Source organism: Pseudophryne corroboree, chromosome 2, assembly GCF_028390025.1.
Source record: "Pseudophryne corroboree isolate aPseCor3 chromosome 2, aPseCor3.hap2, whole genome shotgun sequence".
NCBI classification, from domain to species: Eukaryota; Metazoa; Chordata; class Amphibia; order Anura; family Myobatrachidae; genus Pseudophryne; species Pseudophryne corroboree.
The window spans coordinates 603,647,137-603,666,085 of NC_086445.1; the positions used below are offsets into that span (position 1 = coordinate 603,647,137).

General features: G+C 47.5%; 1 protein-coding gene across 7 annotated transcripts in view; it reads right to left on the bottom strand.

Moving 5' to 3' along the window:
- Positions 1-18,949, bottom strand: part of RPS6KA1 (ribosomal protein S6 kinase A1) — a 324,800-nt gene that overhangs the window by 182,752 nt on the left and 123,099 nt on the right. For 3 of the 7 annotated variants that reach the window (XM_063954719.1, XM_063954720.1, XM_063954717.1), the window contains exon 3: positions 15,884-16,007. The exons of 2 other annotated variants lie outside the window; for them this stretch is intronic. In XM_063954719.1, coding sequence (XP_063810789.1) covers positions 15,884-16,007 — 124 coding nt within the window. The remainder of the gene's footprint in view (positions 1-15,883; positions 16,008-18,949) is intronic. 2 more of the 7 variants (XM_063954721.1, XM_063954718.1) reach the window with 1 other exon arrangement.

An 18,949-nucleotide genomic window follows, 5' to 3' on the forward strand; every position in this document is an offset into this window, starting at 1 on the left:
CATTTAATGAGCTTTCATGCATTTACAAACTTGTGAAAAGAAAAGGAGATTTATGGTAAGACTTACCATTGTTAAATCTCTTTCTGCAAGGTACAGTGGATTCCACAGGGAATAACATCGGGGTGTAAAGTTTGATCTTAATCCGAGGTACCAACAGGCTTTTACTGTTCCTAGGATGCACTGCACCGCCTCCTCAGGGCCGTTTCTTGGGGCAGGCGAGAAGTGCAACCGCCGCGGCACTAACTGTGGCTCCCTGCTTCCCTCTCCTATTTCTCCCCGAGTAACCCGCTTGGGGGGCGGAGTTTCACGGAATGACGCGGTTGCGTCGCTACGTCACGACGCAACCCCATCACTCCGCGAAACTCCCCCCCCCCCCCGAGCGGAGTACAGAGGGGGATCCAAGTTAGGAAGAGAGAAAGGCCGGCGCAAGGAGCGACTGGTGAGGCGGGCCGAAGAGCGGTAATCGCCTCTAAGTATTTCTCTCTCTCAATGTGTAAAATGGGGACACCTGCCGTAATGTGTGAAATGGGGACTCTTGCCTGCCGTAGTGTGGGGATTTAATGTATCAAGGGCATTGCGGTGTGTGGCATAATATGGTGCAGGGGGCATTACTGTGTGGGGCTTAATATGGTAGAATTTTTTTTTCCTGTGGTGGTCGTGATCTGTTGGAGCAGGGTCAAAAACTGGATTGTGAGGTAGTCTTTTCAGACAAGGCCATGCCCATTTAAATGAGGCCACACCCATTTAGATGAGGCCACGTCCCCTTGCCGAGTGCGCGCGCAAGATTGTTTTTTTTTCCATCTAGGTGTGTGTGTGTGTGGGGGGGGGCACATTTTTTTATGTCATGGGGGGGGGCGCATTTTTAAATCTCGCACTGGGAGCCAAATTGGCTAGAAACAGCCCTGCGCCTCCTCTATAGCCCCACCTCCAGGCACTGGAGCTCAGTTTTGTTAACCAGTCCAATGCAGTAGCAGGTAAGAGAGACGGTAGATGTTAGTCACATAGAACCACATTCTCACGACAGGAGAAGGGACTAGCGGCTAATGCCATACAAACCCAAAGAAGCTAAGTGCGTCAGGGTGGGCGCCCTGTAGAATCCAGTGTACCTCGCAGAAAGATTTAACAATGGTAAGTCTACAATAAATCTCCTTTTCTACAGCGGTGTACACTGGTATTCCACAGGGAATAACATCGGGGATGTCCTAAAGCAGTTCCTCATGGGAGGGGACGCACTGTAGCAGGCACAATAACCCGGCGTCCAAAGGAAGTATCCTGGGAGATGGAAGTATCAAACGCATAGAACCTGATGAACGTGTTCACTGAGGACCACGTAGCCGCTTTGCACAATTGTTCTGCGGACGTGCCATGGCGGGCCGCCCAAGAAGGTCCAACAGACCGAGTAAAATGGGCTTTGATAGCAGCAGGAGCTGGGAGCCCAGCCTGCGCATAGGCTTGTACAATCACCATTCTAATCCATCTGGCCAAGGTCTGCTTATTTGCCTGCCAGCCACGTTTGAGAAAACCCAAAAAATACAAAAAAGGAATCTGACCTCCTGTTAGAGGCAGTCCTTTCCACATAAATACGGAGAACCCATACCACATCCAAAGATCTTTCTTTGGAGGATAAACCAGAAGAGATGAAGGCCGGAACCACAATCTCCTGGTTAAGGTGAAAAGATGACACCACCTTAGGCAAATAACCTGGGCGAGTTCGAAGAACTGCCCGGTCACGGTGAAAAATTAGAAAGGGTGGACGACAGGACAAATCGCCTAAGTCCAACACCCTCCTAGCAACAGCCAATAGAAATACGACCTTAAGTGTAAGGCATTTAAGACCCACAGACTCAAGAGGTTCAAATGGAGACTCCTGTAGGCCATTCAGAACAACCGACAGATCCTATGGAGCAATAGGAGGGACATGTGGTTATACGGATTCAACCTCCCTAAGTGAAAGTGTGAACATCAGGAAGAGACGCAATATTTCTCTGAAACCACACCGACAAGGCAGATATATGGACCTTGAGGGAGGGCAGACGAAGGCCCAAGTCTAGGCCTTGTTGTAGGAAAGCCAGAAAGTTCTGAAAGTATATGCATCATAATTCTTAGCAGCACACAAGGTGAAGTAAGAATTCCAGACCCTATAATAAATCCGAGCCAAAGCTGGTTTACGGCCTTTCCATATAGTTTGAAGGACCGCCTCAGAGAATCCTTTTGCTCTCAGGATTGAAGCTTCAAGAGCCACGCCGTCAAAGCCAGTCTGGCCAGGTTCTGGTAGACACAAGGGCCCTGAATGAGGAGGTCTGGGAATTGAGCAAGTAGAAGAGGATGCTCTATCGATAGACACTGTAGGTCTGAGAACCAATGCCGTCTGGGCCACGCCGGAGCGACTAGAAATAGTATTTCTCTTTCTTGCTTGAACTTCCGTATTACCCTGGGCAGGAGTGACACCGGAGGGAACACGTATGGCAGCTGAAAGTTCCATGGAATCGCCAGTGCGTCCACGATCGCTGCTTGAGGATCCCTTGTCCTTGCTCTGAAGACCGGAACCTTATGATTGTGTCGAGATGCCAGCAGGTCTACATCTGGTAGGCCCCACTTGTCCACTAGGAGAAATACTTCTGGATGAAGACTGCACGTCCTGACGACTGAGGAAGTCCACTTCCCAGTTGAGGACTCCCGGAATGAAGACAGCCGATATGGCTGGTAGATGGCGTTCCGCCCATTGGAAGATTTTTGACATTTCAATCATTGCCATGCAGCTTCAAGTGCCGCCCTGGTGATTTATGTATGCCACCATGGTGGCGTTGTCTGATTGCACTTGCAGGCCTGTTCTGTACCAGAGACAGGGCCAGTGTCAACGCATTGAACACTGCCCGCAATTCCAGAATGTTTATCGGTAGGAGAGATTCCTCCCTGGTCCACCGACCCTGGAAAGAGTGTTGCTCCAACACCGCGCCCCAACCTCGAAGACTGGCGTCCATTGTCAGGAGGAACCAGTTGGAGATCCAGAAGGGACGGCCCAATTGTTGGTCCTGTAGCCACCAGCTCAGTGACAAACGGACCTCCGAAGTCAAGGAGATCATTTGAGACCTGATCTGATGAGGCAGGCCGTCCCACATGGAAAGGATTATCCTCTGCAGAGGGCAGGAATGAAATTGAGCGTACACTACCATGTCGAAAGCAGACACCATGAGGCCTAGTACTTGCATCGCCGAGTGTACCGACACACTCGGACGAGAGAAGAAGCATCTGATCTTGTCCTCAAGTTTCAGGACCTTCTCTGGAGACAGAAACAGCCTTTGGCTGTGTGTGTCCAGCAGTGCCTCCAGGTGCACAATGCTCCGAGCAGGGACCAGCGAGGATTCTTCCAATTGAAGAGCCACCCGTGGGCTTGTAGGAGTTGGACTAACATCTCCAGTTGACTGAGGGAGTTTGCCAGAATCAGCAAGTAGTCCAGATACGGCAGAATCCTGATTCCCCGACGATGGAGGAAAGACATCACGGCCATGACCTTGATGAAAATCCGCGGTACCGTTGCCAGTCCAACGGTAGAGCTTGGAATTGAAAATGAAGGTTGCCAATAGCAAACCGCAGATATTGCCGATGCATAATGGCAATAGGTATGTGCAGTTAAACATCCCGTATGTCCAGGGATACCATATAGTCCTCGGGTTCCATTGCCAGCACAATAGAGCGCAGGGATTCCATACGGAATTTGGACACTCCCACAAACGTGTTCAATGATTCAAGGTTGAGGATAGGTCAGAAAGACCCATTTGGTTTCGGAACAAGAAACAGGGTCGAATAGTAACCCCTGCCTCTCTGGGACAGAGGTACCGGCACCACCACTCCTGTTTCCAGGAGGGATTGTACAACCAGGTGTAGAGCTTGCGCTTTCAACGGATCCGAGGGGATAACCGTTAAACAGAACTGGTGAGGGGGACGTCGCTTGAAAGAGATTGCGTACCCGTGAGGGACAACTTCCCACACCCAGGCATCTGAAGTAATCTTTAACCAGGCCTGAGCGAAATGCAGACGTCGGCCTCCCACCCTGGGGTATCCCAGGGGGAGGCCCGTCCCATCATGCAGCAGGCTTGTCTTGTTTGTAAGCAGGCTGGCGTGCGGCCCAGGATTGTTTAGATTTGGGCTTAGTGGTTTTTGGAAGTACAAACCTGTCTCGGGTATACCTGACCTTTTGCTTTACCTGGAGGTCGAAAGGATCGAAAAGTTGTACTCTTAGCCTTCGGAGCAGAAGGATTAGTACTAGGGAGAAACGCAAACTAGGCCTTCGCCAAGTCAGTCACAATCTTGTTTAGATCCTCCCCAAATAGTATGTCTCCCTTGAAAGGAAGCACCTCCAAGGTCTTTTTAGAGTCCAGGTCCACTTTCCAGGACCTTAATCACAGAATCCAGCGAGCCAGTATAGACGTAGTAGATGCCTTGGCCGTCATGACCCCTGCATCAGAGGCCGCCTCCTGAATATAGTGAGAGGCTGTGGTAATATACAACAGATATTGTCTGGCAGTTTCAGAAAAATCCTGAGGCAGCTCATCCTCAATTGCCTGAAACCATGCTTCAATTCCTTTTGCCGCCCAAGAGGCAGCCATAGTGCATCTATGTACAGCCCCGGTAAGAGTGTAAATAGACTTCAGGCATCCCTCCACACACTTATCTGTCAGTTCCTTCAGTGAGGTGACAGTGGTGACAGGTAAAGTAGATGACACCACAAGACGGGTGACATGAGAGTCCACCGGCGCTGGAGTTTCCCTCATGTTCCTTAACTACGCAGGGATAGGATAACGAGCTAGCATCTTTTTAGACAGGGAAAGCTTATTTCCTGGAGATAACCAGGATTCCAGACGTATGTCAATTAAAAGGTCAGAATGTGCTAAAACTACTTTAGTAACCTTCTGACGTTTGAACTTATCCGGTTTCTTAGACGTAGCAGGGGGGAGGGGGGGGGGGTTGGATGGCTTAATGTCATCATCAATTTGGAGAATCAGCTTAATAGCCTCCACTAGGTCAGGAACATCAACTTGAGTTGTAGATTCCTCATCAAAAACAACTGTATCAGTGTCTGACGGATCAGTATAATCCCCACTTTCATCAGAAGAATCATCTGAAATATTAGTGGTTTGTGAGGAAGAAATGGCCCACTTAGATGACCACTTGGCTCAAGCAGGGCGAGGGGTAGGTTGTTGTCTAACCAAAGACTGATTTAATTGTTGTAACTGGGTAGACAGAGTAGCCGCCCAAGGCAGGTTAACTACAGGGACAATATGAGGCTGTAATGGCACAGTAGGTCCCACAGGGGGCGTAAGCCGTGTTACAAGCGTAGTCATCATATATGAAAATGCAGCCCAAGGTGGGTCTTGATTTACCACAGGTGCTGCAGACTGACTGGAAGGTGCAGGGCACCCAGTACCTGAACCCTTGGCTGAAACCTTTTTCTCACTCAAATCCGTGGTGCCAGCACTGTCTGTGGATTTCCCGCCCTGAATAGCAGACATTATTGAGAATGTAGCCTTAGGGCGTAAGAGTACAATATAACCAGACAAACACAATACCTGCAAAAAAAACCCCAACCTATGATATGTGACAGTAAATGCAGAGCACAAACTGAAGATTTAAGCAGTATGAGGTGACTGAAACGCACAGTGACAAATACCAAACAGTATATCCTGCGGCACACTATATGTTATATGAGACCCTGACGCACTGAGCCCCTAAGGGTACAGAATATAGTGATAGCAAAAATAGGATTTTAATTACCTACCAGTAAATCCTTTTCTCGTAGTCCGTAGAGGATGCTGTGGTCCACATTAGTACCATGGGGTATAAACGGGTCCACTAGGAGCCATTGGCACCTTAAGAGCTTGAGAATGTGGGCTGGCTCCTCCCTCTATGCCCCTCCTATCAGACGCAGTCTAGTGCCCGAGAAGACGTACATCTTCGAGAGAAGGATTACACAGATAGTGGCGAGATTCACACCAGCTCACACACAAGGCAACCCAAGTTAACTAGCTTGGAACATCAGCAACGGCTGAACAGGAGTACTTACCAAGCAACGAAACAATACTTACCAAAAACTAAGCAGTACAGAACTAAATAAACACTGCAGGATAACGAAGCGCTGGGCGGGCGACCAGCATCCTCTACGGACTACGAGAAAAGGATTTACCGGTAGGTAATTAAAATCCTATTTTCTCTTACGTCCTAGAGGATGCTGGGGTCCACCTTAGTACCATGGGGATGTACCAAAGCTCCCAGAATGGGAGGGAGAGCACTGAGGCTCCTGCAGAATCAATTGACCAAACTTAAGGTCCTCAGAGGCCAAAGTATCGAGCTTGTAGAACTCTGCGAACGTGTTCGACCCCGACCAAGTAGTTGCTCGGCAGAGTTGAAAAGCCGAGACACCCCAGGCAGCCACCCAGGAGGAACCCACCTTACGAGTAGAGTGGGCCTTAACAGACGTAGGCCACGGCAATCATGTTGGATAGTGAACCTGATCCAGCGAGTTATTGTCTGCTTAGAAGCAGGACACCCAAGTTTCTTGGGATCATACAGGACAAACAGAGTCTGATTTACTGTGACGAGCTGCCCTTTTCACATAGATTTTCAGAGCCCTTACCACATCCAAGGACATTGATGAAATTGAGGAGTCAGTAGCAATTGGCATCACAATAGGTTGGTTGATATGAAATGTCGACACAACCTTCGGAAGGAACTGCTGACATGTCCGGAGCTCAGCTCTATCTTCATGGAAGACCAAGTAGGGGCTCTTACAAGACAAAGCCCCCAGCTCCTACACACTTCTAGCAGAAGCCAAGGCCAACAAAGTGACAGCCTTCCATGTGAGAAACTTGACCTCAACCTCCTGTAGAGGCTCGAACCAATCCGATTGGATAAATTGCAGCACCACGTTAAGATCCCAGGGTGCCGTAGGCGGCACAAAGGGAGGTTGGATGTGCAGAACCCCTGTCAAAAAGGTATGATGCCAACTGTTTCTGGAAGAAAATAGATAGGGATGAATTCTGGACCTTTACGGATCCCAACCTCAGGCCCATATCCATATCTGCTTGCAGGAAGAGGAGAAACTGTCCCAGTTTAAACTCCACCGTAGGAAACTTCTTGGACTCCAAGAAACATATTTTTTTCAAATACGATGGTAATGTTTAGACGTTACTCCTTTCCTAGCCTGTATCAGGGTAGGAATAACCTTGTTCGGAATGCCCTTCTGAGCTAATATCTGGCGTTCAACCTCCATGCCGTCAAACGTAGGTAAGTCTTGATAAGCGAACGGCAACTGCTGCAGCAGGTCCTCCCAAAGAGGAAGAGTCCTCGGCTCTTCTAGCAGTAGATCCAGAAGATCCGCGTACCAAGCCCTTCTCAGCACGTCCGAAGCGATGAGGATTGCCTGAACCCTTGTTCTCCTGTAGGAGTAGAGGAAACACGTACACCAACTGGAACACCCACGGAGTCACTAGGGCGTCCACCGCCACGGCTTGCTGGTCCCTTGACCTGGAACAATACCTCTGAAGCTTCTTGTTGAGACAAGAGGTCATCATGTCCATTTGGGGTACGCCCCAAAGATCTGTTATCTCCTTGAACACCTCCGGAATGAAGATTGCTGACAGCGCCAATGCGTGTCTTTCTGCCCAGAGGACGATGCTTGCTACCTCTGACATTGCAGCTCTGCTCTTCGTTCCGCCCTGTCGGTTTAAGTAAGTCACTATCGTTACATTGCCCGACTTCACGTGAATGGCCCGTTTTCCTAGAAGATGGGCTGCTTGGAGAAGACCGTTGTAGATGGCTCTTCGTTCCAGAATGTTTATTGGCAGGTTGGCTTCCAGACTTTACCACCTTCCTTGGAAGGTTTCCCCTTGGGTGACTGCGCCCCAGCCCCGGAAACTTGCATCCATGGTCAGAAGGATCCAGTCCTGAATCCCGAACCTGCGGCCCTCCAGAAGATGAGGTAATTGTAGCCACCAGAGGAGTGAAATCCTGACCTTTGCCAACAGACATATCCTCTGATGCATATGTAGATGAGATCCCAACCACTTGTCCAGGAGATCCAGCTGGAAGGACCGAGCATGAAAACTCCCATACTGCAGAGTCTCGTAAGAGGTCACCATCTTCCCCAGAAGGCGAATGCACTGATGAACAGACACCCGGGCTGGCTTCAGGACATCCCGGACCATTGTTTGTATCACCAACGCTTTTTCTTCTGGAAGAAACACCCTCTGCACTTCGAGGATCATTCCCATAAAGGACAACCTCCTGGTTGGTTCCAAACGTGATTCTGGAAGATTCAGGATCCAACCGTGTTCTCTGAGTCTTGAGAACAAATGGACTGTAACAGCTTCTCCATGGACGATGCCTTTATCAGCAGATCATCCAGATATGGAGGTATGTTCACACCCCAATCTGCGGAGGATAACCATCATCTCTGCCATAACCTTGGTGAACACCCTTGGTGCTGTGGAGAGGCCGAATGGCAGGGCCTGGAATTGGAAATGACAGTTCAATAGTGCGAATCAAAGATAAGCTTAATGCGGCAGCCAAATCGGAATGTGGAGGTATGCATCCTTGATATCCAGGGATACTAGGAATTACCCACGCTTCCAGACCTGATATCACCGCCTTTAGAGACTCCATTTTAAACTTGAACTCCGTCAGGAAGGGGTTTAGCGATATTAAGTTCAGAATGAGTCTGACCGAACCATCCGGTTTTGGTACCACAAAAAGGTACCAATAGTAACCTTTGTCTTACATATGGGGTGGGACCGGTACAATAACCTGTGCCTCCACCAAGTTCTAGATGGCTTCCTACAGGATAGCCCTGTCTGACAGCAAAGCTGACAAGCCAGATTTGAAGAATCGGTGGGGAGGGAGATCTTAAAATTCCAGCCTGTACCCCTGGGACACAATATCTTGCACCCAGGGTTCCAGGCCGGACGACACCCAGATGTGGTTGAAATGTCAGAGTCTCGTCCCCACCGGCCCCACTTCCCGGCCGCGTGGTCCACCGTCATGCTGAGGACTGAAGCGTATCTGAAGCAGGTTTCTGTTCCTGGGAACCTGCAGCAGCAGGTTTCTTGGATTTTGGACGACCTACCCCAAAGAAGATTTTGGATGGTTCGGCCTTTCTTGGCCCGGCAGTCCGAAAGGACTGTGATGCAGATGAAGAAAAGGGTTTCTTCGTGGCAGGTGCAGCTGAAGGAAGAAACTGAGATTTACCCGCTGTAGCCGTGGAAATCTACGTATCCAACGCTTCCCCAAAGAGAGCCTGACCTGTGTAAGGTAGGGTATCCATACCTCTCCTGGATTCCGTGTCGGCAGACCATTGGCGCAGCCAGAGTCCTCTACAAGTTGAGACAAACATGGCAGATATTCCTGCAGCCATCGAACCCAGGTCTTTCATGGATTCCACCGCAAATCCCGAAGAATCCTGTGAAATTGGTTACAACGGATAAAAGTAACGTGCCAGGACACTTTACTATAGCTTTAGAAATCCATGCACAGGCAATAGTGGGGCCTTAACGCCACTCCTGAAGCAGTGTATATGGATTTGAGCGTAGGGTCAATCTTGCGATCAGCCGGTTCTTTCAATGCGGCAGATCCCGGGACAGGTAAAACCATCTTCTCTTTGACAGTCTGGACACAGAAGCGTCAACTATGGGTGGGTTTTCCCAATTGTTTCTATCCTCCTCAGAGAAGGGGAAAGTAACCAGAACCCTCTTGGGGATCTGGAATCCTTACACACAGGATGTTTCCAATAGCGTTTAATACTTTAGACGCAGGGAAGGTTAGCGAGGCTGTCTTATTGTCAGTGAAGTAAGCCTCCTCAACCTGCTCAGAAGACATGTCAGCAATATTTAACATATCTCTAATGTTCTCAAACATGAGCCGCACCCCCTGCAAGGGGTGCCGCCCCCCCCAGCATGTCCCCATCACTGTCTGCAGTCTGTGGTGCAGACAGGAAAATGGCGCTGAACTCTGCTGGGTCCGAACTGAGAAGAAGCCCCACCCTCCGAAGATGGCGTGTCTTCCCGTGCACCTTTTATATACTGGTCTGAGGATTTCGTCGCTAGCCGGGGAATTGAGTCCCCGGTAAGCATCTGTGTACTGAGGATTCTGTCGCTAGCCTGGGGATATAGTCTCCGGTTAGTGTCTGTGCACTGAGGATTCTGTCGCTAACCAGGGGATTCAGTCTCCGGTTAGCGACTGTGCCCCGCTTAGGGTATTTAGACGCTCGCTCAGCACCGTGATTTCATTTCTGTGTACATGAAATGGATTCCTCCTGAGAGGAAACCACTTCAGCAGCATATGACACAGAGTCCCTAGACATGGCTATGGAAGGTATTGAACACCCACATACACAGGGAATTGTCAGTCACCGCCTCCCCCCCCCCCCCAAGTATGGCAGAGAAAGACACAGAGATTGGAGCCAAACCACACACAGCGCTTACTGAGGTAGAACAAATAAAACTACCATCGCCATCTGTGTACCTAAATAGACTACACAGATTTTACACAGCCTCCCCCCCGCCCCCCATCTACAACAGACCACAATCCGTCTCCTGGGACCGCGACTGGATCGCGATTTACCGGCGGGTCCCACCTGGGGGACCCTCTTACCTCCTTCCTGTCATGCAGCCACGCGATCCAGGAGAGCAGCAGCAGTGGTGTGCCTAGAAACCGGTGCGTCCCCGCTGCAAGTACCTGGGAACCAGGCCGCGGGAATATGCAGCTCCACTGAGGGAGGTGATGAAGCTGAAGCACAGCATGTCAGAATGACATAGAAAGTGCTGCGGCCCTTGAAGTCTTTTAAAAAAGCTCTTTTCAGGGCTGCCTAGCGCAGCCCCTCCTGTTAGCTGCCTGCAATTTACAAACTGAGCCCCAGTGTCTGGAGGCGGTGCAGTGCAGTCAAAGCTTTAGCCAGATGGTGCCTCGGATCAAGATCCAACTCTACACCCTGATGTTATTTCCTGTGGAATACCAGTGTACCCCGCTGCAGAAAATGTTTTTAAAAAAGCAGATTGGTGTAAATGAGTCTGTGAGGAGTCCTGTAAACACCGATTGTGCATAAACAAGCACTCTACAGAAAACACTATATGGCCCATCTTTCACATTTCTACTGTAACCAGGAATTTTCCTCCCCTTTAAGGTTACAGTTTCAGACCTCATAAAATCAATCTGCTAAAAGGGATCATTTTGTGACATGTAATGTATCCCCTAATTAAACATTGTGGAAGATTTTATATTTTCAGGTGACAAGTCCCAGCATGCCTGACACATCCATCATTAATCTGGTTTTATTGTAATAATGGTTATCCTATAAAATCCTGACACACTGTAACAGGCTGAGGGCACACAGATATGGAAGCTTGTTATGCACTGTGCTCTGTTGCTCCACAACGAATAGGATTATGCAATCAAAAGAAGTAACATTTTTCTGTATGAAGAGAAGTTTGTCAGTACATAAGGGAACCATGGAAGTACATAACTGTTCCATAGAATTGCAAGGTAATAATACAAGTACACTGCATCATTTATTATGATTTTTTTTAGAGAGAGCAACAGTCCCTGTTACCAGATGCATTTTATCACGTTCTGGGAAATTTGTGGATCCGGAATCAGCTCAGGAGACTGTGGAGTCCCAGGGTCTTTGAACAAAAGACGTGCGGGACGAATGAAGGACTTTCGCGTGGATGTTATTTAGTAATGGAGCAATGAACAGTAGTTCCAGATTAGAGTATTGTCCCAATTCAACATGGAAAGTTCAATATGGCTACTGGAGGTGGGAAAAATCTGGTTCCCGTAATCCGAGGCTCACCGAGGACCCCGGGGTTTTAGGTAACTTTGGACTGAGGCTCGGAGGCAGGGTAGGCTGCAGAGTACTTGAGGGTACCGAGGCTGGAATAGGATTTAGCAAGACCGATTCTGGTTATGATGCAGCCAAAAGCTGGGAGCTAGTTTCAGACAAGTGCTGCATGGATGCTGCTGCAGAGCACAGATAACTGTTGCCACAGACTAGGCTGTGAAGGACGTTGCATTGGCAAATTCTGCTTCCTGGTCTCCCAGCTTTATACCTGTAGCATGGATCCCATTGGTTGCTGCAGCCAGAACCTCTTCTTGAGAGAAGGAAGGGCAAAACACACCTTTGCCAGAATCCAAGACGGTGACACTACACCCAGCCTGCCTCTCTCTTGCTTCCTCACACAGGCCTGAGCAGGCCTGCTTGTGCACCTCGAACAGCGCCATCAGCCCGCTCCCCCGCCGGAGGGAGCCCGCCAGAGCACCCGGACTGGTAAGTCCCGGCCCACCCGCACCTGCTGAGGCGAGACCATGACACATTTCAACCATGGACTCTTAAACCCCTTTCAGACAGAGAATTTGACCTGGGAATTTGCCGAGGCAAGCTGGGTCAACCCGTATCCTTTCTCTGTGAGAAAGTATCTGCCCGGGTCCAAATAGCCAGGGCCTCAACCTTGGCGGGTACCAGGGTTATTCCCAGGTTTTTCCTGCTGTCTGAAAGGCTGCGACCGAGGTCGTGCTTAAATGGAGCAGATTGGTGGAACAGGATTGCCGACTCATGACTCATCAGCCTGTGACGTTCACTTCTGAGGACTACACTGATTTGCACGGCCAATATGGGTTGAGCGTGAAAACGGGTCAACCTGGGAATAACCCTGGTCCAAGCTGTAGTGTGAAAAGGGTGTAGGAGGTGTGCCCAGTGTTCAATCTGTATTCAAAAACCCAGGAAAAGCAGGGTTGAAAACCCCAGCTTTTGTCTGAACATGGTAATACAGATGAACACACCTCAGTGTATTGGAAGACATACACATATAATATATACGTTCAGGCAAACAAAAACAAAAGCAAACAGTGCTATCACATTCACATAAGCAGACAGGTGGGCATAAAAAATAGGATTTTGGTTGCCTACCGGTAAATCCTTTTCTCGTAGTCCGTAGAGGATGCTGGGGTCCACATTAGTACCATGGGGTATAGACGGGTCCACCAGGAGCCATTGGCACTTTAAGAGTTTAAGAGAATGGGCTGGCTCCTCCCTCTATGCCCCTCCTACCAGACTCAGTCTAGAAACTGTGCCCGAGGAGACAGACATTTTCGAGAGAAGGATTTTACACAGATAGTGGCGAGATTCACACCAGCTCACACATACAAGGCACATCAAGCTAACTAGCCTGAAATGCAGCAACCGCAGAAACATTACTTACTGAGTAACAATTCAGACTCAACTAAAACGAAGTTGTACTGAACCAAATAACGATAGCAAGAAAACGAAGCGCTGGGCGGGCGCCCAGCATCCTCTACGGACTACGAGAAATGGATTTACCGGTATGTAACCAAAATCCTATTTTCTCTTACGTCCTAGAGGATGCTGGGATCCACATTAGTACCATAGGGATGTACCAAAGCTCCCAGAACGGGAGGGAGAGCGCGGAGGCTTTTGCAGAACTGATTGACCAAACTTCAGGTCCTCAGAGGCCAAAGTATCGAACTTGTAGAACTTTGCAAACGTGTTCGACCCAGACCAAGTAGCCTCTCGGCAAAGCTATAAAGTCGAGACACCCCAGGCAGCCGCCCAGGAACAACCCACCTTACGAGTAGAGTGGGCTTTAACAGACGTAGGACATGGCAATCCTGCCGTAGAATACGCATGCTGGATAGTGACAGAGATTGGAGCCAACTCACACATAGCGCTCTATAAGTAAAGGGAGACCCCCAACCAGCGCTGACTGTGCACCTTAATAGGTTATACAGCCCCCCCCCCCCCTCTACAACCCCCTGGCACCATGAGAGATAGCTGGAGTTGTTCTTGTGCAGGCAGGAAAATGGCGCAGAACGCTGCTGGGTCCGCTCTGAGAAGCTCCGCCCCCAAAATGGCGCTGTCTTCCCTCCTTTCATAGGATTATACTGGCCTGAGGAATTATGCTGGCAGAGATCCCGGGACCCCGACAGGCTGTGTGACCAGTGTAGGGTGTAGGCGCTGGCTCAGGGCGCCCCTCACAGCGCCGCACTATGTACCGCTGAGCCCCGGAGCGCAGTTAGTACTGTGCTCCATACCCTGTTGCCGCAATCTTCACACTGGCCCCCCGCTTGCTAGGGGGGTCGGTGACTCACTCGCCACCAATCTTCTGGCTTTGTAAGGAGGTGGCGGCATGCTGTTGGGGTGAGCGATCCCCTGTGGCGGGGAACGATCGATCCCCTCAGGAGCTCAGTGTCCTGTCAGCGGAGATAGTGGCTCAGACCCCGCAGCCTCCCTGTAAAAAAACAAACTAAAAAAAAAACTTTTTCTAAAGAAGCTCTGTAGAGCTCCCCTAACTGTGACCGGCTCTTCCGGGCACATTTTCTAAACTGAGTCTGGTAGGAGGGGCATAGTAGGAGGAGCCAGCCTACTCTCTCAAACTCTTACAGCGCCAATGGCTCCTGGTGGACCCGTCTATACCCCATGGTACTAATGTGGACCCCAGCATCCTGTAAGACGTAAGAGAAAAATGATAAAAAAAAGGTTTATTAAAAAGTATATATATTTTTGAACAAATAAACCTATTAGGCAGTAAATCATAAAAATGGAGCATAAAAAAACAGTTTCTAGTATAACAATCGGACTAAAGGGACATGATCCAGTGGTAGGTGGACAGCCTTAAACAATTAGCCTGTCTTTTGATGGGACGGTCTATTCGGAAATAGTTACCACTTTCAGAAGGTGGCAGTGAGTAGATCCCCTGGCGATGGTTCTTCCAGGACGGGCTCCAATGCTCAATATGAAGGGTTACCAAAAACCTCTGTTGTGGTGATGATGCAAAGTCCCAGGCTTGTAGGTCCACAGTCCAAATGTCTGGATATCACATGAATGTCCAAAGGTCCAAGGTGATAAGGACTTATGCGTTTCGCTGTCACAAGGGACAGCTTTGTCAAAGGTACCTTCAGGCAATCTGGATTTTCGGTTGTTGTCAGTCAATAAAATGATAGCAGGGAATAACACACTCCCATATTACAGTGACCAATACAGTCACGTTACTAATGATGAATAGCTTTGAAGACCATATTGAAGTCTTGCATATACAATATACAGAGCCAAGTTTCTGGTTGCCACTACATAAATGATACATTCACTATAATACTCGTCAGATATATAATTCTCACTGCAGTGCAAATAAACTATTTCAGTAAAAATTCTGTTGAAAGACTGTACTAAGTAACAGGAAATTAAGTAATGTCAGCGTTGACAAAACCAAGGAGCTCACTAGAATACTGTACCTAAAGGTACTTCTGGTTTCAAGCAGATCAACCCTTTGCCAGCTTGTTATAAGTTACGTATGGCTCCTATACAAGTGTAACGGTCTTCTGAATACGACATAATTCTGTCCACTTGCAATGCGCTGACAAGAATACACAATAAATAGTTTGCCATGTGACACCTTGTACATAACTGTAAACTTGGTCAGTCCATCAGGAAGCTTGCACAACAACAAAATAGCTACCTGGGGGTGCAGCTAGCATAGATTTACCGAAGTGTGGATTAACGAAGTGCGCTATCTGAACAGTTAAAAAAAACCAGTTGAACAAACCTCAAGAAAAAGGTAAACAAAACTATTCCTAAACCACTTAAACCAAAATTTAATTCACAAACTACCACAGCATGTTCACCAAACTACTATTTCTCATTTCAATTCATGGAATTCTCACCAATTTTTTCTCATCCTACATACACCCTGCAACCCACCCCTCCATTGATATTTATCTTTCTCTTCTGCTTTTATTAGCTGGTGACATATCACCAAATCCAGGCCCCAAACACTTGCCCCACTCACACTCCGTTGATTCAAAATAAGATAGAAATCCAACTAACCTCATAAATATCACGTTTCCGATCACCCTCCAAGTCACTAAAATGTCCCTTCAGGAATGCACGCTCTGTTTGTAACAAGTTAACATCAATCCCCGGCCTCTTCATCTCAGACAACTTCAACCTGCTGGCAATAACAGAAACATGGCTCTCACAATCAGACCAACCTTCCCTGCAACACGGTGGTCTCCACTGCACAAACACCTCCAGGATTGGTAACAGTACAGGAGGTGGGTTTGGAATATTACTGTCCCAATTTTTCACATACAAAGTTCTACCACAGGTTCCATCACTCACATTCAACCCTTTCCCTCTGCGTGTTGCAGCTATCTATCGTCCACCTGGCAACCCAAACAATTTCTAGACTATTTTGCTGCCTGCCTTCCACATTTCTTATCCTCTGACATCTCCACCATCATCATGGGTGATTTCAAAATCGCTATTGACAGTCCACAATCTCTTCATGCCTTTAAACTCTTCTCTTGGCCTCACCCAATGGTCTGACTCCTCTACTCATCAGGAGGGCCTTGATCTTGTATTCATCAGGCTCTGCTCAGTTTATTAATTCATTAACACTCCTTTCCCTCTCTCTGATCACAACCTTATCACTTTCTCAAACTCTTCCATTATTCCAAACTCTGACACTAAAACCAAGCAAGCCTCCTCTAACCCGCAGAAATACTAACACTATTAATTTTCAACAACTGCTCTCACCAATTTCTACATTTACCTCTCCTGAGACTGCTGTATCACACCTGAACCAGACTCGAGAGAGCCCTTAATGAAGTGTCTCCAGCTACCCGTCACACTCCACATAGGCTTAGATGCCAACCGTGGCATTCTAAATTAACAAGATATCTACAAAAATTGTCACGTAAGGTAGAACGTCAGTGGAGTAAAACTCAGAACCCAAGTGACTTCCTCACATATAAGACCACCTACCACTCATATCATAACATATTCCAATCTCTCATCTCTTCTTATGCCACCAACCCCAAGCGACTTTTTAATACATTTGAATAACTTCATTACCCTCACCCCCTACCTCCCACTAGCTACTATCAGTGCACAAGATCTTGCTTCTTACTTCAAGGACAAGATTGATAAAATACGAGATTAAATATTATAGTCTTCCTCAGCCAGTGTCCTGCTCAATTCCCTACCAGAACCCTCTGGCACCTTCTCTTCATTTGATTCCTCAAATGAAGCTGAAGTATCAACACTCTTCTCACCCTGCTACTCTACTACCTCTCCTCTTGATCATATACCCTCACAAGTCAGTAAAATGCGGTTTCCTGTGCTTATCCCAACGTTAATTAAAATCTGTAATCTCTCTCTCTCTACTGGTATCTTTCCTACTCTGTTCAAGCATGCAAATGAATACTCCCATTCTGAAAAAAAAAAAAAAAAAATTCTGACCCAAACGCTCTCTCTAACTACAATCCCATCTCTCTGCTCCCATGCCCCTCCAAGCTACTTGAGAGACTTGCCTACACTCGCCTTACACACTCATAACTTCCACAACTTATTGGACCCACTTCATTTAGGCTTTTGTTCCCAACCCTCCACAGAGACAGCACTGAATAAAGTAGTGAATTATCTGGTCATTACTAGATCGAAACGTCATTACGCACTTCTTATTCTTTTAGATCTTTCTGCTGCTTTTGACACTGTTAACCACTCTCTTCTCATACAAACACTACAATCCCTAGGTCTTCAGGACATAGCCCTTTCTTGGTTCTCATCCTACCTATCTAATCGCTCTTTCAGTGTTCACTTCTTTGATTCCACCTCCTCTTCTCTACCTCTTTCAGTTGGAGTACCGCAAGGCTCAGTCTTGGGTCCTCTGCTTTTCTCTATCTATACCACATCTCTTGGTAAACTAATCAGTTCCTTTGGATTTCAGTATCATTTGTACACTGATGATACTAAAATCTATCGATCCTCCCCAGATTTGTCACCATCTGTATTGGTCTATGTCAATGATTTCCTTTTGCCATTTCAGCTTGGATGTCATCTCGCCACCTCAGACTCAACATTTCCAAAACAGAATAAATTATATTCCCGCCAGCCAAGAGTAGTTACCAACCTGATATCTTCATAACTGTTGACAACTCGACAATCTACCCTACCCCACAAGCTCAGTCTAGGTGTCATCCAATGCAGGACTTTCTTCGGGCAGCACTCACCCTATGGAATGCCCTCCCACGCACAATAACAATCTCCTGTAGCCTCCAAACTTTCAAGTGTTCCCTGAAAACTCACCTCTTCAGGCAAGCCTATCAAATTCCTGAACCACCCACATAACCTTCAGAAGCATTCATATCTAATTACATCCCATCAGGACAGTCTCTGCAATCTGGTGGGACCCCCATGCTATAGATAGCGCCTATCCTTGTGTATCCTTCCTAATATTCTACAGCATGCAAGCTTGCGAGCAGAGACTTCCTACCTCTATGTCTGTCTGTTATTATCCAGCTTGTCGTATCACTGTTGTTTCCAACTGTAAAGCACAACAGAATATGCTGCGCTATATAAGAAATTGTTCATTAAATAAATATACTTTTAGACATCATCAGCAAATGATAAAGTTATCCCGCAAATGTAATTACAGGTACTTCTATAATGCAGACACATTTAAATATTTATTTGGGAGTATTTAGATCATTTTGACATCTTGCAGTCAGAAAATGTGTGTATGTTTTCTCCCGCCACCCACATTGTCAATTTTGCAGGGGGCATTATTAAAAAAATTACTAGTCAAAACTGAAAAACTGATGCCACATTCTGGCTTTCAGATAGTAAAGAGGTGGTAAAATTGTCTAAATATGAACAATCACTTTAAACAAGTTTTTAAATGGCCGTTTACTTCATTTCTGCAGCCTGCAGATGTCACTGTTTCAACCCTTTATTATCTAATGAAGAAAAAACAATGTTAAATTCATTTATACAACAGGCTGACCCATGTAATGATGGTAGCCTGACATAACCAACATGTTTTTACTTTATCTTGCTTAAGTCCAGCATGACACGCAATCTGTTTTTAAAAGTGGCCATGTTAATTTGAGA